Below are 25,925 nucleotides of genomic sequence, written 5' to 3'. Positions count from 1 at the left end.
GGATGGGGGGACACCATAAGTTGTTCTGGCTGCACTGAGAACTGTGTATCCATAGGCTGCTGACCAGTAACCCCTTAAACAGGGACCCAACCACCCTCCCCATCCACAGGAGCTGAAAGGAACACTGATGCCTTACCAATGTATTGGGCCCTTCTGACATCTGGTGGTATTGGGCCCTTCTGACAACAGTAGGAGCTCTACACCTCTGCTAGTGAGTGCTCTGGGTATATTGCTGCTGCTACTCCAACTGCTTAATCTTTTTTGTGGCCTTGCGGCTGTTGCTGTCTCCAGGACACCTATTGCCACTGAGGCAGGGTCCTCGGAAGCCATCTCTGTTGCATTTATGTGTCCAACTGGTATGCAGGTCTAACATACAGTATACAAGCCTAAGATGTAGTAAACTCAACGGTTGTAAAAGAGGAAAGGCATAAAAATTGATGCAGTAAGGGGCTGACTGTTCAGAACCCCGTCATACAGCTGATCAAAAGATCGGCATGGAGCACTACTGCTCCAGTGCTTCAGAATGTAGCATTAGATCCATCTCCCTTAGAAAGCAACATTGGAAACTCGAGTGAAGAGGGGAAGGAGGGAGGGCAAACACAATGATCTTTTCTTAAGAGAGAGGCAGAGATCAGGAGAGTGTGCAGGAAGGCAACAAGATGGTGACTGGGGAAAAGCTAAAATGGCGACCAGAACAACAAGACAAACGACAAAATATCAAGAAACAAGCCTGAAGAAGAAATGCCCGAGAGAAAACACAGCAAAGATACAGGAATTGAAGACAGATACGTGATTGCATTCGCAAAGGCAGAACAGGTTATGGGAGTCGCCTGCATCCCAGTACGTTGTGCCTGCCCTTGACCGCTTGGTGGGATCACAGAACCCAACTTGACCTGATAGGCCATGGGAAATAGTGGAGGTTGCTATAATCCCCTCCTCCCATATTACCATGTTTGTGCACAGGTATAAGTGGACAATATCACACAGCATGGCAGCCACATGTCCACTCACCACCACCATCATATTGGAGTTTCTGTTTAAACAAGCAATGTCTTCAAGCAGTCTTGGCGAGTTTTCTATTAAAGGGCAGGAGGCTGAACTAGATGACATTGGGGAACCCTTCCAGGTCCTATCTTGTATGCTTCTATCATGATAGAAATAGAGAAACATGAGTCCCAGGAATAGGAAATTGCCTAAGGCTGCTAAAACTGTCATATGATTCCAAGTGGCCCAGTTGAAGTGGGTTATGTTCTGAAGGTAGATAGTTTACACAACTCTTTCAGCAAGTGCCAGTTGACACTGGGATATTAAAATACAACTATCATAGTAACAGCCATGCAAACTTGCTTCTTTTTATTAGTAACATTCACCTTGTTTTCATTTATTGTTATTATTATTAATACCCTGCCCATCTGGCTGGGTTGCCCCAGCCACTCAGGGTGGCTTCCAACACATATAAAAACATAATAAAACGTCAAACAATTAAAACTTCGCTATAAGTAAAATGACATCATATAAAACCAGGAATGGCAGCACCAATAAAGCATGAATTGTCCAGACTACATGATAGGGTATAATACATTATTGTAAAGTTGTCATATGGCACAGAAATGGGCAATTGCAGAAAGGGATTGAAGTTATTTCACTGATGCAGCATCTAAATGATATTTTTAGTCACCACCCACCAATTTAATTCAGCAACAACTCACACTTTATACATGGCATTAGCCTATTATAGTGGCACTGGAAATTTATAGGCAACATAGCTTGACTGACTTGCTGCATGTGGTCTGTTTAGGACACTGTTGCAGTAACATTAGCACATATATCTTTACAACTAAGATGTAACTGTCATAATTTTTAAAAGTAAATGAATGATAAAGTGTTAAGTGTGGCCATGATGATTCCCATCCAAAGTCTTTTGCTGGCATCAGAAAGTTGGCTGAACATCGACCTTTTTCAGTGAAAATATTAGCTCGGATATGAACGTCAGCATACTCACATTTTTTCCAGCATTTTATTACAATGATGCTTAATATTTGTACATTTGTTTCCACTGTAAATCTTGTTTCTTTTTAAATATTGTGTAACACTTCCTCTTGACTTTTACAAAGTTATATAAATCTGAAGGACATTTTAAAGCATTTTAATCCTTCCACAATTCTCAATATACTATAAGCAATGAATGAGATATAAATGCATGTATGCATATTTCTATACTAAGAAGATAAATAAAAGATGGAGAGGATACTGTAGGGTTCTCATTGAGTCCCAATACTCCCAATACTCTTGGGAGTATGGCATGAATAGAATTTGCTTGTAGAATGGCTACTGTAATCAACTAGAAGAGCAATGAATTTGTGCACAAAATGCTTTAGAATATAAGAATTGATGTGTTAGGTCAGGCCAACTGTCTTATTTAGTGCAGCAATCTTGTCTTGGTGGCAAACAGTAGGTTACCTCTCCCTACCTGCGAATTGGCTGAGATTATGGGAGAAGAAAAAGATGTTGAGGGGAAAACAAAGGGAAGAAAAGGGGGTTTAATGTAGCCTCCTAAAATTTGAAAATGGTAAGTTTCGGTTTGTGAGAGCATTCCACCCTTTCCCACATCCATTTTGCATCCTTTCTTTCAAGCTAAAATTTGGTGCAACATTAATCATAGTATTTGTGTTTGAATGTGAATATTTTTCTGTCGAGTGCACAATTTTACTGAGAGAGATTATAGGTGACACATGATGTAGCAGTGGTGAGAAAGAGTTTTAGCAGACTACAAACATAGTAAGCAGTGTGATGCAGCAGCTACAAAGACTATGAGAAAAGATTCTAGACTGCGGCAACAGACTTATAGAAACCAGATCATGAAAAGTACAACTGTTGAAAGTGTGGGATATAACCTCTGAGAAAGGTTTGCATGGTGTTAAAGCAGACAGTGTATGGAACCTTCATTTTCCTAAACTGTTTCTGTGTCCTTTGATCTCTATGCTGACCCTTTCTTCAAAATCTTAGACTGATACTCTTAAGCTTGCATGTTTTTGCTACCGTTTCCCCTCCCACTTTTTTTTTTTACCTTATTCAGAGACATAATTTTGAAACTCTCTCTGCTGAAAATAGACGCTTACCTCTTTCTCTGGGTGGGCAGCAGTTGCGGGCTCTCATGCTTGGTCACCATCCCCAGGCAGTGAGAACAGAGTGCACATGGCTGGGTGGCCTTTGGGGGAATTTCCCCTGGCCGCCTGGCTTGAGTTGCCGCCAGATGCTGCACCCCAAATTAGCCAATGAGTCGCCTTTTGGGGGGGTGCCTTGCAGGCTGAGAGGGTACTGGCTGCATGCATGTCCTCGCAGCCAGTGAGGCACAAAAGCTGGCAGCACCATTCTGCCTCAGCGCAGTTGGCACTGACCCGGGTTTGGGGCAGCACTGTGACTCAGCCCACAACAAAGGAATAAACAAACCAAGGGACATAGCTCCTTTGAACTCCAACTTAGTTAGTTAAAACTAGAGAATTCTTTACCACCCAAGTATGGTATTTCCAATAATAAACCTCTTTCTTATTTTTCCAGCTCTCTCCTAACAAGGATTCACAAGCTGAAAGCCTCCAAGCTGTGCAGTAACTTTGCATATCAGTCAACAACCACTCTATTCTGCTTTGGTGAAGCATCAAGAGTACTATGTCCAGTCCTGGGCATTACAGTTTAAGAAGTTTACTGACAAACTGGAACAACTCCAGAGGCAAGCAACAAGGATAGTGGAAAAACTGGAGACCAAGCCATATGAGAAAAGATTTCTTCTCAACCTTTTGAAAGCAAGGGCAATTACTGATTTGGGGAAGAACAGACTAGGTGGATAATCAAAAATGTATCACAATTTCACTCTACATAATTTCATCGATAAACATGTTATTGGTAAGAAAATGTATTTTATGCTTATAAAGTAGACATTATAAAATGTATTTTATACTTATAAAGTAAATAACTTAAGGCCACTGGTTTCAGTGGGTCTGCTCTACATACTCATAGCCTGACACATTACACATATCACCCCATGTGAACAAATGGTAATATTTATATTAGTAATGATTTTTATCCTACAAAATTTGAGAGTCAGATTAGAAAGGCATGGAAAACACGGGCCTTCTCAAAATCAATTATGTAAAGACTAAAGTGATAATCCTTGGTAGGAAACTGCTCTTTTCACAAATGATAATTAGGTAAAATTGATGCATAAGTCGATCAACTGTGGTCACTTCCCTCCATATCAAGGTCAAGGGATGAGGGATATGAAATAGATGGCTGCCTCTAAAAGTGGTATAGGATTTGTAGTCTGCAATTTTGTTTCCACTAATGGACCAGGCCCAGTTGAAGGTATTAGTAATGGTGTACAAAGCCCAATACAACCTAGCAAAATACTTAAAGGCACACTACCTCTGATACTTTCAGATATCTGCAGGGTAAGTCCTGCTCATGGTGCTGTTGATGGGCACAGCACTGGCATGGGTCATGGCATTCTTGGCAATGGTTCACAATGTCTGGAACACATTCCTGATGGACATCAGAATTTCCCCTGCATTGCTGACATTTAGTTGCCATATGTATTTCCCCAGACTTTTTACTGCCTGGTGCTGTTTTGAAGGTTGTTATTGATTTTCTGTAATTTTAAATATTTTCAATGGTATCTACTATATGCTGGGCTGTGATTATAATAAAATAAAATGCACATTTGGATGCAAGCGTTTTTTAGTTCTTACAGACTCTGAATGTCATCTCAAAAATGGGATGTTCAGCAGTGAATTATGTTGTCCAACCAATGTTTGAGCAGAGATGCACCTAACTGCCAATTGTTGGTTGGAAACCAAGGACAGGAGATGATCCGATCCTCATGTCTTTGTGGTCCATGACTCACTTAACTCACACCTATTTCTATCAAATTGTGCTACTCATGCTGCACAACAGGTGCAATTGCATCTTTCACGACCTATTTGAGCTACATAGAGCTTAAAGTTCTCTTTGTGGAAGATTCTGAGGTCCTTATCTTATTCTGCTGGGGCTTGGAACCTGTGAAAAAGTAGTAATGAGCCTCTTCCTGTACATGGATGAAGCAGGACCCTGGGCAGTTCCCAGCAATTCCTACTAGTTGACTTTGGGATGATATTTCAGCAAAGGCTTAAATCAGGGACGGTGAATCTGTGGGCCTTCATGATGTCATTGGATTCCAACTCCCCTCACCCACAATCAGCATGGCCAATGGTGAGAGATTTAATTTAATTTTGTCTATTGTTTATATCCCATGTTTCCTTACTAGGGAAAGCCCAAAGTGTTAAACAGAAAAATAAACACAAAATATTACAATAATCAATAATCATGCCCCCATGTAAAGATGTTTTATTTGAGGTTTTAGAAGGTTGCATGCCAGGAGGGGATTGGGGGGAGGTGGGATTCAAGAGTAACAATGCATTCTGAATAAACCAGAAGATATAAATTCAGTGGGTTAAATCCCCCCAAAAATAAGCTGAAGTATTAATGAAATGATCCAGAGAAACAATGCTAGGAGCAGAATGATATCACAAAACCATTTCTCCTCAAATTACTAGGCCAATTTATCAAATTATTGGTGGAAATGGTGTTTCTTCCCAGCCCTAATTGCAGCTATTTGCACCTTGATCCTAAATCTGTTCACCTCAATGAAGGAAAGATGATGTGAATGTCGAAGCAGGATCCTGTGTATGATGATACTATTCAAACTTTCAAAAGTGTGTTCCACAGGGTAACTGCTTGGTTTCAGAGTTATGTCAGCATATGCATCTCTGTTTGGGTTGGGCAGAGATACTGAATCTAGTCCTCTACACTGCCACCCCTAAACAGGTGACTGGTGTGCTGTCAAAGGATACCACATAAGCCAGCTGTCCTGGATATATGCACAAGGAGATTCCTTCTCAACAGTACATGTCTTGTCTACTACTGCACTCAATGACCTGTGTAGAGTGGTCATTATGTCTTTGTTCCCTGTAATGTATTTAGTATTAGGATGTAAATAAGATTCTATCTCCTTAATTACTTATACCACCTGAACTCAAACATAATCAAATTAATAAAACATGCATATGTAGACTGGTTAAGATTTTGGTTTTAAATTCTTAGCTATTGTCTTTTCAGTGGTGTATTTCACATTTCATTTTTAAAAATCCATATTGTTAAATAAAATATTTAAGAACAATTTTAATTTATAAGAGTGACAGTCTTTACACTTATTAAATGTTTTCTTTTTCAATTATTGGCCAGCCTTTTTAGATATGGGAAGGATACATAGACTGATTCATAATAAAAGCAGCAGCTGATTCACATTTAAGAATGGTAATACTATCTTTTGATACTGCTGGCCATGCTCCTTGGAAATATTCTTACAGCCTGTGAGGAGATACTCTCTATGGAATAGTCAGAAAATCAGCTCACCCTTGGCAGTAACAAAATGCGGTCTAGCAACTTATGAGGGACATGGCTTTAACATCTGACAGTTAGATTCATTGTTGGTTTAGCAGCCAATCATTGGTTTTGACGACACAAGTCTAATGAAGGTTGGAATATAAAAAGCCCTCTTGGAATATACATGATTCACCAGAGTGGTGAGTTGTCTCAGATTGCATTTGCCTTCAGTGATTCACACAGTACGGAAAGATTAAAAAAGGAACCAAAGGAAGGAGAAAGGAAGGAAGGAAGGGAAAGCCCTGCACTGAATGTGAGATCCTGCAGAAATAAAAAATGTATCTTTATATTTACCTTTTCATGTTAATCATACCTGGTCCAGTGGATCTTAATGAAAGTAACCAGGCAAATGAAAACATGGAAAAAGATGGACTGTGCAACGCATGTACATGGAGGCAAAGTACAAAATCTTCAAGAATAGAAGCTATAAAAATTCAGATCCTCAGTAAACTGCGTCTGGAGCAAGCACCTAACATTAGCCGGGATGCTATAAGGCAACTTTTACCTAAAGCTCCGCCACTGCAAGAACTGATTGATCAATATGATGTCCAGAGAGATGACAGCAGTGATGGCTCTTTGGAAGATGATGATTATCATGCTACAACTGAAACTATTATTACAATGCCTACAGAGTGTAAGTACGTTTATTCCTTTATAAGATAGCACTAGAGACCAACAATCTCCTTTTGATCTCATCTAACAAACTGCTTGTGGAAGCATGCAACTGAGAGAGAGAAAAGCATTTTTTTTAATTGAATCATGTTCTACTGACAAGTAATTTTTCTTTTAATGGTATTTCCCCCTTTATATACAAACTAACAATTAACTTGTTTATTGCTGTTGGTATGTAAATAAGTTATTTAGTTAATCAACCTTATTATTTCAGTAATTTATTGTGCAAAAGTAAAAAAGGCATATTAATGCATCAGTTTGCATTAGCAAATCTTCTAGGGACACTTGTTTTTAGGAGTTCCAGAAAACAGGGAGTAAGGGGAACATCCATGTAACTGACAACATAAAACATTAAGCTTCAATGTACTAATATATTTTTACATGTTTTCACATACAGATATATAAATTATAACTATGACAAAAATTCTGTGTGAAAATTCCCCAAACTCCTACTTATGGAATTTTGGTGCTTATTCACAATCATTCTGATCTTCTGTTGCACTGGCACAATTTTTTAATTATAGCAGAGCTTTCGTTTCTTCTTCCTTACACTATCTCAGCCAATCATGTATCACATAGTAAATTTGATAGCATCATAGAACCAATTAGATTTGGCTACCTAATGTTGTCATGGGACGCGGGTGGCGCTATGGGTTAAACCACAGAGCCTAGGGCTTGCCAATCAGAAGGTCGGCGGTTCGAATCCCTGCGACGGGGTGAGCTCCCGTTGCTCGGTCCCTGCTCCTGCCAACCTAGCAGTTCAAAAGCACGTCAAAGTGCAAATAAATAGGTACCGCTCCAGCGTCAAGGTAAATTGCGTTTCCGTGCGCTGCTCTGGTTCACCAGAAGCTGCTTAGTCATGCTGGCCACATGACCTGGAAGCTGTACGCCGGCTCCCTCGGCCAATAAAGCGAGATGAGCACCACAACCCCAGAGTTGGTCACGACTGAACCTAATGGTCAGGGGTCCCTTTACCTTTACCCTTTACCTAATGTTGTCAGTGAGGGCAGAAAATCCAGTCGGAACCCCAAACTCAGCTCTAGCTGCACCCCAAAGTAATTGATTGAATTAATGTACTGGAAGGAGCCCAGGTCAAACATTAAACACTTCCCACTATAGTACTGCCTTCAGATGTCTTCTAAAAGTTGTATAGTTATTTATCTCTTTTGACATCTGATGGGAATGCGTTCCACAGAGAGGGTGCCACTGCCGAGAAGGCCATCTGCCTAGTTCCCTGTAATCTCACTTCTCACAGTAAGGGAACTGCCAGAAGTACCTCAGAGCTGGACCTCAGTGTCTGGGCTGAACAATGGGGGTGGACATGCTCCTGCAGGTATACTGGGCTGAAGAGGTTTAGGGCTTTAAAAGTCAGCACCAACACTTTGAATTGTGCCTGGAAATGTACTGGGAACCAGTGAATTATATGAATTATATGGTGATATGGTCCCGGCGGTCACTCCCGGTCACCAATCTAGCTGCCGCATTCTGGATTAGTTTTAGTTTCCGAGTCACCGAGTCAATACTCATTGAAACATGTGTCCTGTTGAGGCAACATAGTACCGAGAGACAACGTTCCTTTTCTGCCAAGGTGTGTTCTGCGGCGAAAATGTTACCAGACAGGAAGGCTTGGTTGAGTTGTCAATACATCTGGAGCCACATACTCTCTCTCCAACAAACATTTTCATACCATTTTGCGCCCCCGCAAAACACTAAACATGACGGGTACTTTCTGAGTGGCAAAAATGTTCACAACACTCAGTCTCTGTGCTTAGCTCTGGCATACATTTGCTTTCTCCTAATCTAATTACTTTGTCCACAACTGTTAATTAATACAATCTATATTAACCACATTATTCATCTAATGCATTCATTAATGTAGCACTTAATAAATGCCAATGGTGCTATATTTTAAATAATGAAATGTTCATGCACAGCTCTAGGAATTCTATTAGTTGTGTTAAGAAGGAATGAAGATATTTACTGAATGAGCAGATTCTTAGTTATCTTCTTAGTGCTGAGCATCTGCCATGGCTCCTATCAAGTATCTTTTGCACAGCTTATATTATAGTATCTTATGTTCTTCATTAGCTGAAGTATTTGGCTATGGCAGCTGTTTTCGGAATAACACTTAAGGCGATGATAAAATAAAGTAAAAGGACAGCTTTGAGCACACACGACTTAGATTTGCTACCAGCAACAGTGGTTTAAAATATTCAAAAGGAGCGAAATGGTTATTTTAACATTTCTTTTGGAAAGAATAATCAAGAATTTATGTTTTAGAAATTCATATTTAAAGAAACATGATTTAATTATTTGTGCTGACTTATCAAAAACATTGTAGAAAATACTTTTATTCTATTTATTTCACTCTTCATTGATGGCATTTTAAAAATGCAAAAACTTTTTTGGTAACTTAATATGAAAATGACTTAAGAGTACATGTCTACTCAGAAGTAAATCCCCTGTGATTAGGATTGCAGCCTTAACATATTTTTACTTCAGGCACAGGATCTTGGGTCTGCAACCACATCCCAATTAGAAGCAGGCCCATGCACAGAAAAGAATGCTATTGTAAATCTGTCCTTTATATTGCTGTCTCTGGAAAAAGCCACTCATATAGGGGTTCTTTGTGGTACATGAGTGCTAGAATACATCAATATGTGATATTATTTTACACTAGATGTACGGAGAGTTAAAATGTATCTAACAGCTTATATAATCTCACTGTATGCTAAAATAAGATTTCCTACTATACTGCAATTCCTAGTCTCACAAAGTAAGTCAGATATGGCAAATTAAGAATCAGAAAATTAAAATAAAGTTATTAACAATACATTTTGTTGCAATGCAAATGAAAGCAACTTGGTTTCTGCTATACTTACTCTGTTATAGCTTATTCACAACTCTACTATACAGTGGTACCTCTAGTTACGTACTTAATTCATTCCGGAGGTCTGTTCTTAACCTAAAACTGTTCTTAACCTGAAGCACCACTTTAGCTAATGGGGTCTCCCACTGCTTCTGCGCTGCCACCGCACAATTTCTGTTCTCATCCTGAAGCAAAGTTCTTAACCCGAGGTACTATTTCTGAGTTAGTGGAGTCTGTAATCTGAAGCGTATGTAACCCAAGGTACCACTGTATGTAATTAAAATAGAAATAACACTAACATAACTTGAATGAATGTTTGCCATTCATTGTGTTTTAAGTGGAAGTTATATGTCACAGCCACTTTCAGGCTGAGTACACTGTACAATGTGTTCAGTACCCTTGGTAATTTTGACTAGGGGGTGGGGGAGAGAGAGAGAGACTTTATTTCAGAGAGTGATTTGTACAGCTGGACAGTTAGTATAACTACACAGACTCTCCAAGATTCTCAGGGTACATTCCCTTATGATTTGTTTTCTTTTTAATAATCAGTATAATTTTAAAAGTTCAGCCTGTCCTTTTCAGCAGAAATCAGCGTAATCACATAGTACAAACATGACATCATATTCATCATATCCACTTAGCAGTCCATGGAATTCAATGGTATTTACTCCCAGGTAAATGGTATAAGATCAAAACATAAAACACAATACAGAAAAAGCAAATAGTGAAATTATATATACACATGAATCATTTTCACCTAAGTCCTCAAATGAACAAGCAATTCCTTAAGATTTCAGTGGATTTCCTCCAAGAAAGGTCTTTTGAGTACTGGAAATTAAAAAAAAATCCAAGTTTTTTTGTTTCGTTAAGTTTCTTTCTTAATCTATGGTCAATATTTCCCCCCCTTTTCTTTTCTTCCTATAATCTGCTTTCATATGGCCACTTATTTTGTGATTATGTTTCTCTTTTTTATTGCAAGCTAATGGAATTATTGTGTTTTATTGGTAGATCCAGATTTAGTTAGCTGCATTTAGGTATCACTCAAATCAATATGAAAACTTAGTTATGACTTAGATCCCACTGAAATCAACAGAATCTAGGTGCAACTAATTTAGTCTGGACTCTGGACCCAACCCTATGGAAACTGTGAGGTGCTTTAGAGACTCCAGAAGGTGGTGGAATACAAATTAAATAAATACAAATAAATACTGGATCCAAGCCCACCATCTATTGACAAGGGAGAATTTTAAATGTAAAAAGTGACTGGTAAGGTAAAGGTAAAGGTACCCCTGCCCGTACGGGCCAGTCTTGACAGACTCTGGGGTTGTGCGCCCATCTCACTCAAGAGGCCAGGGGCCAGCGCTGTCCGGAGACACTTCCGGGTCACGTGGCCAGCGTGACATCGCTGCTCTGGCGAGCCAGAGCCGCACACGGAAACGCCGTTTACCTTCCCGCTAGAAAGCGGTCCCTATTTATCTACTTGCACCCGGAGGTGCTTTCGAACTGCTAGGTTGGCAGGCGCTGGGACCGAGCAGCGGGAGCGCACCCCGCCGCAGGGATTCGAACCGCCGACCTTTCGATCGGCAAGTCCTAGGTGCTGAGGCTTTAACCCACAGCGCCACCTGCGTCCCTAAAAAGTGACTGGACCTACTCCAAAATACCACTGGAACAGCAGACATTATACATGGAACTATACAAACTGTGAATGGGGATCTCTATTCGATAAGGATTTATTGTGTGCTCCTTATTACTGGGTATGCACTCACTCAGACTGGCCATAAATGTTTGTTGCACATCAAGAGGTTGTGGGAGGGGGATAGCAAAATTTTGATGGAAGTATTGAATACTGATTAAAATGGGGCAAAGTGTGAAGCACTTGTGGTGGTTAAAAAAATAAAAGTGGTATACATCTTAGATGGTCACATGAAATCTGAGCAACTGTTTCTACTGCAAATTGTAAGTCACTGCTAAGAAATTGTCTGAAGATATTATAAAATGTTTACATGTTTTCTGATGTTTGCAAACAAGTAATATTTTCTATCCATTTGTTTATAGCTGATTTCCCTATGCCAGTGGAAGGAAAACCCAAATGTTGCTTCTTTAAGTTTAGCTCCAAAATACAGTATAATAAAGTAGTGAAGGCTCAGTTGTGGATATACTTAAGACCAGTCCAGAGGCCTACAACAGTATTTGTACAGATCTTGAGACTCATCAGACCCATGAAAGATGGTACAACCTCTACTGCAATTCGATCTTTGAAACTTGACATGAACCCAGGCACTGGTATTTGGCAGAGCATTGATGTGAAGACTGTGTTGCAAAATTGGCTCAAACAACCTGAATCTAACTTGGGTATTGAAATCAAAGCTTTGGATGAAAAAGGAAGAGATCTTGCAGTAACTTATCCAGGACCAGGGGAAGATGGTTTGGTAAGTTTCACTTGGAAATTTTGCAGGAAGTTATTTGTAATTCATTGCTTAAAAGGATGTTTCAGACAAATGAAAGAGGAATTTACAAAAGCTGTGATTATTAATGCAGTGTGAAAGCTCCAGCAAATTAATGATACCAGGAGCTGGAAAATGTCCTCTGTGCTCCAGCAGAACAATTAAACCAGAATTGTACATAAACTTCATGTAGTTGTTTGCCTGTAACTGGAATTATTAACACTTATTTTTCAGTTCCTCAAGCTGAGTGCTATATGGAAGGTGGTTATATAGGCCATTTTTAATAGCTAAAAATTAATCACACCAACAATTTGGGTGTTTGATGTCTTAATGCTTTCTAACAGGACAATGAAAAAGTTTATGACTAGGAGCCAAAGACTTTCTCTTTATATATGTCCAAGAGCTTGAGGATTCACAGTGACATTTTAAAATTTTGTCCTTTGGGCAGTACACTGTATAACAAATTGTTTTCAAAACCATCCTAGGTTTTTTTTTAATGGATTGCCATGTAACATTGTAGCTGCTGCAATTCTTCTAGGCTTTATTTTATTTTTACCACTCTTCTCCTTACACATAAAAGCCCCTCCCAAGTAAAAAGCAGACAAAGTTTTTTTTTTGTAACAAGGCTGGTTACATCATCATCACCATCAACATTACAGCTCTTGAATGCTATACGTTTAGAAAAATATATTTTGTGTGTCAAATGTCAATCACTTTACCAAAATACTATTCCTTTTTCTTTATTCATAGAACCCATTTTTAGAGGTCAGGATTACAGATACACCAAAAAGATCACGCAGAGATTTTGGTCTGGACTGTGATGAACACTCAACAGAATCTCGATGTTGCCGTTACCCGCTGACTGTGGATTTTGAAGCTTTTGGATGGGACTGGATAATTGCACCCAAAAGATACAAAGCAAATTACTGCTCTGGAGAATGTGAATTTGTATTTTTACAAAAGTATCCACACACTCATCTTGTACACCAAGCAAATCCAAGAGGTTCAGCAGGCCCATGCTGCACACCTACTAAGATGTCCCCAATAAATATGCTGTATTTCAATGGAAAAGAACAGATAATATATGGAAAGATACCAGCTATGGTGGTAGATCGTTGTGGGTGCTCATGAGTTCTTCATTAGGTTTGCCACTTCATAAAATATGGAATCTATGAAAAGTATTTCCCTTGAGCATTTTTTGAAACTGTGAATTTTTGTACAATAGGCCTACCTCTGATAGGCTATACTCTAGGCTATTGTAAAGATTTCGTACCAGACAAGCTACAGTATGTGAATTGAAAGACATTTTTATGCAAGGGCTGGTTAAAAACCAGTGAAAAAGATAAGCTACAATCAAACTCACAGGATTTCACAATGAATTTCTTATACTGGGAAGGTATTTTTTCATTTATGCAAACAACATAATCATATACAAGTTTCAGCAGATAGAAGTAGAAAAAGGCAACCTCCTTATATTCCAGAGAATGAAAAGGAGCAGGCTATTAAATATAGTCTGAACAATTGAATTCACTGTTGTACTTGCATTAGAGGATATATTTGTGACGTATAGAGTGAACAGAGTACCAGTGAATTTTTCTCAAACACTTGAATTGAGTTTAGAGTATAAAAACTGATAAGATGAAATTCCACAAAACAGATAAGTTCACAAATTAGGGTAGGTACATTTTGTTTCCATTCCTTTTATAATTAGTATGTACATTACTTTCTGCCAATGGTGCTATCATAGTAGACTTACAATCCAGTCCCAAGATTTGCTGCAGGAAGCAATAAGTATTTTGGATGGGATGTACCAACAGCTAGATTACAATATTGTCACAAAACTGGATATTGTATTGGAACTGCAGACACCAGGAGAACTGAGGTTCTGACAGCTTTAAGTGCACACATTACAATGAATCTCCCTCTCCTAAACTACAGTTTGTCATTCACAAGAATTTTTTAAAATTACTTTAGCAGACAGCTGTATTACAAATGATAAATGGCAAGAAATTGTTCTTTATTGTACAATTGTTACAACCCATATTGCAACATTACAGTTTGCACTATGATAAACCAATTGAGAGAATTCATAAGTACAGTACTGTAAAAATAAAACATGAATATTTGTGTAATATAATATATATATTATATATACACACAATATTATAATGTAAATAAATGTGTTTTTTAAGTTACTATGACTATACCATATATATGATGCAACAAATTTGGAATAACTCAGATTAAAATTACACTTCCGTCAATGATATAAATAAGTTATTTTATTATTTTGCAACAAATATACCAATATTCAGTATTTATTCTAATGCTCTTGAGAACACTGTTATATAAATGAAATCACCCTAATCAATGATTGCTCTACCCACTTGTTGTATACTTGTTGCTTATATGGGTTTTGTTTTTTCTTTCTTTTAAAATTAATGAGTGAGGCTACATGTAAGAGTTTCATATGCACATGCCTTAGTGCAGGGTTTGCCAGCCTGGTGCCCTCCAGATATTTGTTGGTCTCCAACTCCCATCATCCCTGATCATTGGCTGTACCAGTCAGGTCTGATGGGAGTCCAACAACATCAAGTGGCTTCACCTGAATTAGTGGATCAGAGCGATGGCAGACATAAGGTTGTAAACAGTGGTATCTATATTAAACACAAATGCCATGAAATTAATCAACATGACTAAGTTATGTCCAGTAAATTCAATGGGCCTAATCTGAGTAGAATTTAGTCTGCTGCTACCAACTATTATTGCCAGATCAACTATGTTAGCAGTATATGTTAGGAGAGATATTGTGGGCTGGATCCAAAGATAACCTTTCAGGGATAGAAGGGAAGGGCTGTTTACTTTGTGTTTAAGCACTGCATGAGAAAAGAGAAACTAAGTCCCAAATGTTCCTTCACTTGCACAACAGCATGAACAGCCTCTCATGTAAAAAGTATGAGAATGGGTAAAAAAATTACCTGTTAATAGCATTGTGTGAACTGTGGCATAAGCTTCTGTACAAACTTTTGCAGAACAGCATTAGTGGCTGCTTTCCTTCACTCAACATTATTTGCTTTCAACATATCGTTGATTCAGTTAAATTCTTAGCAATATATCAACATACTATTAACAGCACAAACCCATATATTTTCACTAACTGTATTTTTCTTATGAGCTAGAATCTTGCAAAATATTTTATTACTTTCATTTTATAAGTATGTAATAAACTTTAATTTTCATGTATTACTGTATATTTTGCTCAGCATAATCAGTAATTTTTAATCAAAACAAAGTTTAGAAATCTATTTCCTATTAAGAAACTTTATTTTCAAATGTGAAAAACAATTGGAAATACAAACATTGTTCAATAACCACTATAATTTCTGTTAAAATATTTTCACTTTTGTATAATATCAAAACTCTATTTGTTGTATACTGGATTTCAACTTATCATTTTGTGTGAAATTACAGCAGAATATCAGTCTCTGGGTTTTCTTCTTTTCCCCCAGCTGTGAAATAGCTAAAATGCCAATTTTCTATTTATTTTTATTTCAGTGGGATTTAAACAGTTTTGTGGGTTGCACAAAGAGGCCACAGTTCAGTGCAGTTAAGATCCACTATCAGAATCCATGAAATATAATGCATACATGCAAAGCACTTCCCCTTGTACACAGAGAGCCTAATTATTTTCTCTACTCGCAACGGCTCCTCCTCAAGCATAGCAGAATGTCACTATGGAAGGTCCCCTGACCTTGTGCATAGCTATCTACATGGGAGGGGCTAAATTAGAAATGGCATGACTGAGAAGTCCTTGCGCACGTATGGAAGATCACACATGGCAGCCACAGAAACCAGTGAGACTTAGGTATGTCTAACCCTGTAGTGTACTGAAGCCAGAATGTGTATGCAATATTGGAGAATGTTAGGTGAGACATGTGGAGCATGGAAAACACACATTTTCCCATATACCCCTAAAACAGGTTTGGGTGGCCTGCTCTTTACACCATGGGTAGTTAACCTGTGGCCCTCTAGATATTGTTGGGCTACAACTCATGTCAGTCCTGCCAACTTAACTGATGTCACAGATAATGGCAGTTGTACTTCCCCAAAATCTGGAGGGCATTAAATACTCTTGCAGTACATAAAATGGAGTACAAGGAACAAAACCAACCCCTCACCTGGCCTTACTTTGCTGTGCTCCCTACCTGGTTCGCTTCCAGTACCGAGGCCAAGCTAAGAAAGATTTGCTTAGAAAGCTACAAAATACAGCAAGATAACACATGAGAGTGCTTTAATATCACTTCCCCCACATGCTCCATTTTGTGTAAAGTGTCAAGCCCACACCACTGTGAGAAGGGGCCATGTTTAACAATCGTGTGACTCTCATGTTTAAATCGTGTGTGCCTTAGCCATTGTTTTGATCTAGCCCCCTTTTATAGACGTTCTTAAGGAATAGGCCCTTAAAGCTAAACATAGAAAGAATGCGTAAGAAATCTTGGCAGATCTCAGATGACTAGATAACTCAAATCTGATTTTCTAGAAAGCATGTTAGCAGCTAGGAATTTGTTTAAAGAACTAGCAACATTTTGATCAAATGGATTCAATACATAGCACAGGTCCTGGATACAATGGTAGCTACTGTTGCAATAAATTATATATACAATCTATGATAATAAAATAGGTCCTTGTCTTAAAACTCACACAAATGACAAGATTTACACATGCCTCTTCTAATGCTGAAGAAATATTTTTAAAATAGCTAGCTTCACATTAAATTGCATGCACCACATTCTCCAATTTATGCCTTTAAGAGAAGTTTCTCTTCAAAACACTAAAGCCCTAATATTTTGTGCATAACTGTGCTTTCCCCAAGTCAACAGAAATAGTTTTCAGGGCCGACAAAGTTATTTGGCACCTCAGGATAAAAAGTCCACAAATGTTTCCCCTTTGGATTAAAATTCACCAATATATAAAATTTACTGCCCTATTAACATACCCAAATTCTGCTGCCATACATGGCTGCCTCACTCTGCCCAAATAGCATGTTTTGATGGGCTTTGCCTGAACTGGGGAACAGAAGTCCTTCAAAATATATTCCTACCAAATAAATTTAAATAATACAATTCTTTAAAATCCTATTACATTCAATGCTTGCAACATTTGGATCAAGTTCTGCTGCACTTTTTGAAAGAGAATATTCACACAGATTGGCAATAATTCAGATTTTAAAGGGTCGCTTTGTTTCTGAATACTTCACTTTGTTCTCAGAAAAAATATTACTTACTGATGTACAACATTCACTCAGAGATCACAAGCAACACCTCAACTAGCAGCAGCAGCAGCAGCAGCAGCAGCAGCAGCAGCAGCAGCAGCAGCAGCAGCAGCAGCAGCAGCAATGAACAGTTTTGATCAATATTTCAATAAATCAGCTAGTCTAAAACTATGTTCCATATGTTTTGTCTTGGACCCAGTTTATCCACTGATCACTTATCATATATAACACAAAAAGTACGTGGTGAAAAATATTCCATATTCTGGAAATGAAAAAAAAAAACCCAAAACATTTCCATGCTGATAAGCTTGGGTAAGACAATTTTTCTTTGATTTGCTCAAAAGATGGGCCTAAGTAAGATTTATTGGTGTTTTCACTGCCAGTTATAGCCAATATACTTGACATGCTGAGTTTCATAAATCAAAACAATACACACAAGCACTGCTTCATCTTCATTACACTACTATTCAGCATGATTCAGTAGAACTGTGCCAAACTATCTCAATGGCAGTGAAGGAATATTACATAGATGCTTTTTGGCTGTGTTAAGATGTTTGCTGTGTCATGATGCTGTTGCCATGTGGTATTACTACACAGCCTGGGTGATGGGCCATAGAGAAAATGCCACTCATTTCATTGCCGCTGATACATGGCACAAAACACAGCATCTTATCTCATATCCTAAAAACATTTTCCATTTTCCATGTGATTTCTTACCAGCGATATGGCAAAAACAACTTGCTAGTTCAGTGTAAGTTTTTATTTGAAAATGTTTTTAATAATGTCAAAATTATTTTCTATAGTTCACATTGAACACACTCCAAGGCTTTCTAACGTTTTCTACAGTTTCTAATAAAAGATGAAGAAAAAAAGCAGACTCCCTAATTTCCAAGCTACATTACCCGGGCAAGAGAATTTACTTTCAACATCAATTGCATCAAGAATCTATGAAACTTCACATCTTAGTCAATCATCCTCATGTAATTATTACATAACTGCATACAGAAGGAATGGAAAACTTTTTCTATCAAGGACTACCTTATCTTAAGAGCAATCTGCAAGAGGTCATATGCTAGTAGTGGTGGTGCCAAAACCAAGTCTTTCTGCAACACCCCTATTTCACTCTTTCTACCACCCTCTGTTTTCTTAAACTCCCTTCTTCTCCTTCCTCTGACTTCACACACTCTCACCACCCCAGTTTTCTCTCTTCTCATGTACCTAGGTTCCGTTGCACCCTTTTCAAAGAGCTGTATTGCCACCCACCCACCCAACTCAGAAATTTTGTTTTTTGCCACCTTTCGCACTCCAGCGTGACTTTTTTCATGGCCCAGAGCAACAGGGAGCAGCCCAGAGAGCATACGGATGGGCAGACAGGCTCATAGCAACTCTGAACCACAATGGAGAGGTTCCAATTTTGCACCACTTCCCCAAGCTTGTGCCTTTGGGGACAACCTCACCAACTCCTAGATATACCCAAGCAGAGGGACCAGACTCTCTTGCCAGAGATCTGAACAGCTTACTTGCAGAGGGCCCCTGCCTTTCTCCTTCCATTTTTTGATTACATCTATCCTGCATGTCATTAGGCTGAGGGATAAAATATTCCTCCACCCCTGGCTTTCCAGTATCCATTCATGTACCTGAAGTGCGCCAATATTTCCAGAAATCGAATAGCTGAAAATCGCCCGTATCTGTAAATTGAAATGGTACTTCTGCTTTTTCCATTCCTCTGTGTTCTAGCTCAGACACCTGCTACTTCTGCTTCTTTCCCTTGAGCGGTTTTCACATTTTCTTAACTAAGTTTCTTTCTTCACACTTCCACACTTTCCTTCCTAGGAAACTTGTTTGCTTTATTTCTTCTTTATTTAATCCCCTTGCTGTTGTTCACTTCCTCTGACCCTTTATCTCAGGCCACTGCCATCTCTGAGCCTGCCCAACTATAATTTTCCTGAAAGGCCACATTTCCATGGGAATAATCATGTAATAGCATGCAGCATAGAACTGCACAATATCTATGCCACTATTTGAGGCAAAGCAGCTGAAAGGGTCAAGCAGATTAAGGATCTAACATTTACTTTAAATTGAATTTAAGAATCATAAAGGATAAATGATGATGGGGCAAATATTAATTATAGAAAACACTTAAAATGATAAACCTATTTTCTTCCCAAAAAATTAAGTAAAAGTACACTGATTACATTGTGGATAGGATCGCAAAGGTGAAGGAAACTGAAATTTTCACATAATCTGTGTGCCGATCAAGTATTCTAAAGCAGAAAGAATATAAAAATAAATAAAGGCAAGGACATTATAAGAGTGCATATTTTTCCTTGAGAACAGATGTTTACTCTAAAAGTAATATGCAGCGCCGGTAGGGTATATTTATTTTCCAATTGTAAATATAGTTACATATTTCAGGGATATGTTTTCCTCCCAATGTGAGCACGTAACTCCTATTAACACTAATTGCAGTTACACATGCACACTGAAAGAAGATATATCCCTTTCCCTTTTATGTCACTATCCAAAAGCATTAGAGTATTGCCAGCTGCCTGAAGGATCATAGTGCAATTGTGGTGCTAATGTTAGCAGAGCTATATCAAGTACTATATGTAGAAATAAGGCAATCTATGCAAACATTTAAAATAGAAAAGTTTTCATTGATGGCTAGTGTAGAAAGAAGATGAACATGTGGTATATTCATTGCTAGTTTCTCAACCCTGTGCACAGCAGTTCAAGGCTCCAACACAACATTTGCTCTCCCTCTGCTCCTCTTGTTTCCTTAACATCTCATTCCCTTACACCTATGTAAATATTTATCCTGGCCAGGAGGCAGGTCTTTGGTTCTGTGTGAATATATGTCAATGTGCAGTACCAATCAATATACAATACCAGTTGGCTATCTGAATATCACAAGGTCTAAACATGCAATACCATGCAGTTATCCAGGGGGGCTGGAATAAACACTTTTGCAAATCAGCTTAAGTAGCACTGTTATTTCAAGTAAGCCATCAGAAAAACAAAGAGGAAACCAGATGATAGAGGTAATCAATTAATGTGTGTAAAATGCTAGATCAGTCTTAAACATTATTTGCAATTTAAAAATCCTGATAAAATATAACACAAAGGTGTATCAGTTTGGTATGACATGTTAAAATGTTTTTCTCAGTTTCCAACTAGTACTACCACCACTACAATTCATTTTGCAAACAAGTTTTGAGATCAAGATAATACGATCATTTGAAACTTGAAACCAAAGTGTAATAGATCACATCTTAATGGCATCACTAAAATACTCTTACTTAAGATTTTCCGTTAGTTTCCATTAAATTAACATGCCTGGAATGTTGAGACCTGGAAACTTGCCTCTCACTATGGTAACTATGCTTGGCCAAGGCAATGCTTGATTAAGAAATTAATTAATTGCCTTTTCGTTTATTACATTTGCACTGACGATCTCAGCTTAATAAAAAAAGATTCCACTGCAGAATTATTTTCAAGACATACATAGGCTATATATAAAGAATGAAATCTATAAATGCCTAAAACCTAATATACGTGCTAAGCTTGTGAATGTGATATTTTGAGGCATCTGTAACCCTCTGCAGGAAACAGAAGGAGCTTCTCATCTTCCTAAAGTTTCTGCTGATGCATTCAGTATGCCGTCTGGGATTAATGCATCTCAATGTGTCTTCAATAGACTAATAATTACATTTGGAAATAATAATTATATAGATTACTTTTTCTATATAATATTAATAATTTTAAAAATGTAAACACAGTTCTGATGATGAATTAGAAATCGAATGACAGCTCATAAAAACTAAATATACAAAATTAAATGAAAAGTTGCATGTTCTGCAATTTCCTGCATGTTATGCCAGAAAGTCAATTTGGGGGTCTGAAAGAGTAGCAAATTCTAGATTCTGCCAAGCTCCACCCACAAGTGACAAGTTCTGTAATGGCGCCACCTACCCTAGTTGTGGTGCTGCAGCCCTACCCGGGGGAGAGTATTTTTGCAATAGAATTTTAATCAACTCTATTAAGAAGTATGTCCCACTGAATTTAATGGGGTTTACTCACAAGTAAGTAGAGCTAGGATTGCAGCATAAATCAACCCTCCTGCATATTAACCATTTGTATCTTCAACTAATCAGATAGCAACAGATAAGTTTCTTAAAGTGAGTTCTGATACAAAAACATGCAATATTATGGTTCGTTCCTCTAAGATCTTATATCAAAAATATTTTGTTTTGTTATGTTGTACTTTAATATTCATTATTACGTGACTGGTAGTCACATTCATTACTATAATTCAAAATACAATTCAGGAACATTTCTCTTTCATAAAATCAGGCGCTGTTTGTCTAAAATAATGTGAAAGAGTATGCCTAGTTCCTACGTTGACTCCAGAGAAAAGAAAATGGAAAAATGATAGACATAGGGTTGTAGCCAACATTCTGCAAGTGCAACAGAATTTCTTTCTTCTGCCCTGCAGCCCCCTACATACCCACAAAATCTGCTCCAGAGGTTCTATTAGATTTTTAGGTTGTGCAGGGGGCTGCAGGGGGAAGGATGTGTGAACAGACGTCTACTCTACTTGCACAATCTTGAAGACAACCCCTGTTTTTCACCATCACTCTTCTATCAATGAAAATCTTAGACCATGCACAAAGAATGTTTGTGGGGAAATATACAGATAACTAGTTCTTGGTTTAGATTAGGTCTTGTTTTTCTATTCTGAAGGATCTTGTAATACCTTTCTGTGCTGGATCAAACAATAAAGCCATTGAACAATGTTGATATATGAGTCAAGGTCTCAGTTTAAGCTGCAGTTTTGCCTGACAGTTGAAGATAATGCATATGACATTTAATTCTAAAGCTATTAATACCTCTGATTTTGACAGCAGTTTGGAACATTCCATAGTAGGGAGAGATATAGAGGTCAATCCTCTCATAATGTTTGGCATCCAAGAGATGTATACGTATGAAAACATTTCAACAGAATGCAATTTGCTCAAAGATGATACTGTGAGATGAGGCTGGATGGTTTCATTTCACAAGATAATCTTCCAGTAAGTTGCATGGTTGAACCTTTCCAATGGAAGGTTTTCTAGGATGTGTATCCATGGAAATCATTCTAAGAACTATGTTATGAATGTAAAATACTACATTGTAAGTGATTTTCAGCTTTAACTACTATTAAGAGTTTTTCCAACCACATTTCTCCCAGCAGTGATGTAGCTCCCTCTCTTCTCTTAATCTCTGGCAGTTTTCTTTGCTTCTGAATGTATATAGATCAAAGCACATGGCAATCCATGTGCAGAAACAGGTTTCCACAACGGAATGGCCCTTCTTTATTCAATGCCTTATACAAAAATATGTGCTGCAGGAAGGGGAAGAAGCCTGCATCCAGCAAAAAGGAGGAGGAGCTTGCAGAGTGCTAGAAACAAACTGCAACATATCTGATTGTCACAAATCTAATCACTTGCTGGGACAACAGAATGATTCTAGGTCCTTCTGCTTCCCTCAACAACACTATCAATTTGGGACTGCAGTCCAGGCACCTGGGGTTCTCAAACTGCTTTTGTGAAATTTGGTGGAAAAGAAATTTGGTGGTTTTAGGTTAACAGAAATATTAAGCCTTCTAATTTGTTTTCTGCTTCCAACTTTTTTTAACACTACAGTTCTGGGCAGTGCTAATTCTCTAGAAAAAGAGGTACCAGAACCCACCACAAACATCTCCCTCTTAGAATGGCAATGGCGCTCACCTGAGAGGTGCTGAAACTTAGTTCCAGTGAGTTCTGGCTCAAAAAAAGACCTGGTTCTGGAAGAAACTGTAGGGTTCTTTTTAATTTTTAGTATAACTGCCTTGCTGGATTAGATCACAATACGCCATTTGGTTTCCAGGGGTGGACACCTAGGTGCCTCTGGAAGCTTCCAAGCAGAGTATAAAAGTGATGGTAATTCTCTTTGATGCATGCAGTCACCATCTACATGGATCCATCACCTATAATTCATGATTTTAACCCTTAGAATTTGCTAAAATAGTATGGATTACTATTCTATTAGCTATGTGTTGTGTGTAAAAGTACTTCATTTTGTTGTCCCGAATCTACTAACAATCAACTTCATTGAGCAATCCCAAGTTCTAGTATAATGAATGTACCATGCACAATTTTATAAGCCTTAACATAAACCACTTAAGATCCTTAGTTTGTTCCCACTGAAGGAAGCATTCAATGAGCAGACTACACCCACAGGGCACTCACACCAGTGGAAGTGGGATTCTTCATTCTCCTTGCAGTCCCTATCCTGAAAATAGGTTCTAGAGGGCTGGAAGACTCTCTAACAAAGGGTGAGGATGGAATTGAGGAAAATATATTCTCCCTCACCTGCCAGTAACCCAAGCAGACCAGACATGAAAAGAGCTTTTAAGCTCTCTGCCTTGTCTGAGGGGCTAGGGATGCTCTGGGAAATCTCAAGGGTACTTAGATGGCCCCACAAGACTTTGTGCAAGCACCCCAGAGCTGGTATACTGAACAGGCCTTCCTCAGTACACTGGGTCCCAGTGTGCTGAGTCTGCTTGATGGAGGGAGGGAAGGCATGTAGCCTAATCCTATGCATTTTCATAGGAAGGTAAATAGGCAAACCTACCAGATAGAGCTAAGTATTTATTCTCGGTTTTACCACATTTGGCTGTGAAATATTCTCACACGAATGAAAATAGTTGTTAAAGCTGTTAACTTTACTGGTACCTCAAAAATTAAAATTATAAGGTCCCCCAGGGATGGTTACTCATTCCTCCAATTGTCTCCACAGGATGAGAGAAACATCTAGCCCTGAGGCAAGTAAGCAGCAGCAGCGACAGCTTCTTCTAAACAGTTGTCTTTTTCATTTTATTGCAACTTTTTAAAAGAATCTATTATTATTGCTGCAATAATCTCATGTAAACTGCTTTGTGAGATCCACCTGAAAGCAGTATTTAAAGTATTTAAACTTTATTTTTAAAATAACAATAATTTAAAAACAAACAAACTGTAATCCCAGGAAAGGTTTTCTTCTCATCTATCTGATCTTCCTTTATGTTTTAAATCATAATTGTTTTGGCAAATGCACCCAATTCCGAAGGTACATAGACTAGATAAGGTTTCTATTGATGGGCAAATCTGTCAATTTTGGTTTCTCTCAATTCTATGTTTATGATAATATTTTATTCTCTTGTTAATTAAGCTGTTTTAAATCTGCATTTTATATTTGACTTCGTGGCGGGTGCAATTTTGCCTTTGAGCCAACTCAAGCCGCTTCTCCTCCTCCACCCTTTGCTGCCAGAGTCAGCGGCAGGTCGCAGGGAGATCGCGGCGAGTTTTCTCGCTCTGCAGGAACCTTTGGTGCCCCACTCATCCATGGGGTTTTTTAGGGGTGTGTGGAGTCTTCACACTCTCCCCTAAGCCTGATCCAGCTCCGAAACAGTTGCTGCTAAGTGGACAACACAGAATCCGCCGCCATTCCAATCAGAAGCAAACAGGAAGTCCTGAAGGGTTTGGTTTTGGTCTTTTTTTGTTAACTTTGCTGCTTCATTGTGTAGTTGACCTCCTTTGTAATGTTTTATTTTGAAATATTTTGTAATACTTAAGATAATATTTTAGTTTCCTGTTAATTATGTTGCTTTGAATGTATACTTTGTATTTGACTTTTTTCAGTAATGCTTAATAATAATAATCATAATAATTTCTCATTTTTCCAGTCTTAAATTCACAGCAGTTTTTTTTTTTTAATGTCCTCTTGGAAATACAGCAGCATTTTAGTGTGGAAATTTTAGTATGGAATTTTGCCTAATATGCACTTTTTGGAAAGCATTTCTCCCTATTATAAGACGTTTGGTATGTTGTTTTTACTAATATATGCATTTTTCTGCACACTTTACTATATGCATTTTTCTACTTATTACTTGCCTGGAAACTTGCACTGCAAAATTCCAAAAAGTGCAATGGATGTTTCAGTTCCTGTGTTATTTTGTAAAGTGAATTAGGGAGGTTCACCTTTAAATGCAAACTGAACGGAATATCTTTCCCATCCCTAATGTTTATTTAATGATGGGTAAAGAATATTTGAATTGGGTATGAATGATTTGTAAAAAGAAAGTGTGCTATTTCCTTGGGCTGGAAGGAATGTTACCTACTCTAGAAGTAATACT

The 25,925-nt window shown here is 38.2% G+C and overlaps 1 protein-coding gene and 1 long non-coding RNA gene across 2 annotated transcripts in view; one reads left to right on the top strand and one right to left on the bottom strand.

Annotated features, from left to right (window-relative positions):
• LOC310833225 overlaps positions 1-25,925 on the bottom strand; it is a 64,143-nt gene that overhangs the window by 19,699 nt on the left and 18,519 nt on the right. The gene's annotated exons all lie outside the window — the stretch shown is intronic.
• MSTN (myostatin) lies at positions 6,521-15,950 on the top strand. Its single transcript, XM_083713823.1, has 3 exons — positions 6,521-7,108; positions 12,071-12,444; positions 13,210-15,950. Exons 1-3 carry the CDS (start codon positions 6,751-6,753, stop codon positions 13,588-13,590), a joined length of 1,113 nt encoding a protein of 370 aa, XP_083569949.1. The 5' UTR covers positions 6,521-6,750; the 3' UTR covers positions 13,591-15,950.

The sequence above is a fragment of the Podarcis gaigeae genome, assembly GCF_964106915.1.
Source record: "Podarcis gaigeae genome assembly, chromosome: 1".
NCBI classification, from domain to species: Eukaryota; Metazoa; Chordata; class Lepidosauria; order Squamata; family Lacertidae; genus Podarcis; species Podarcis gaigeae.
Note: the sequence above shows the minus strand (reverse complement) of the source record. Positions and strands in the feature narration are given on the sequence as shown.

What these genes read in the sequence shown, in the direction of transcription:
- MSTN (XM_083713823.1), top strand. Translation starts at nt 6,751, where the DNA reads ATGTATCTTTATATTTACCTTTTCATGTTAATCATACCTGGTCCAGTG. An exon ending in TATTACAATGCCTACAGAGT is followed by an intron (nt 7,109 to 12,070) that starts GTAAGTACGTTT and finishes ATTTGTTTATAG; the next exon opens with CTGATTTCCCTATGCCAGTG. An exon ending in GACCAGGGGAAGATGGTTTG is followed by an intron (nt 12,445 to 13,209) that starts GTAAGTTTCACT and finishes CTTTATTCATAG; the next exon opens with AACCCATTTTTAGAGGTCAG.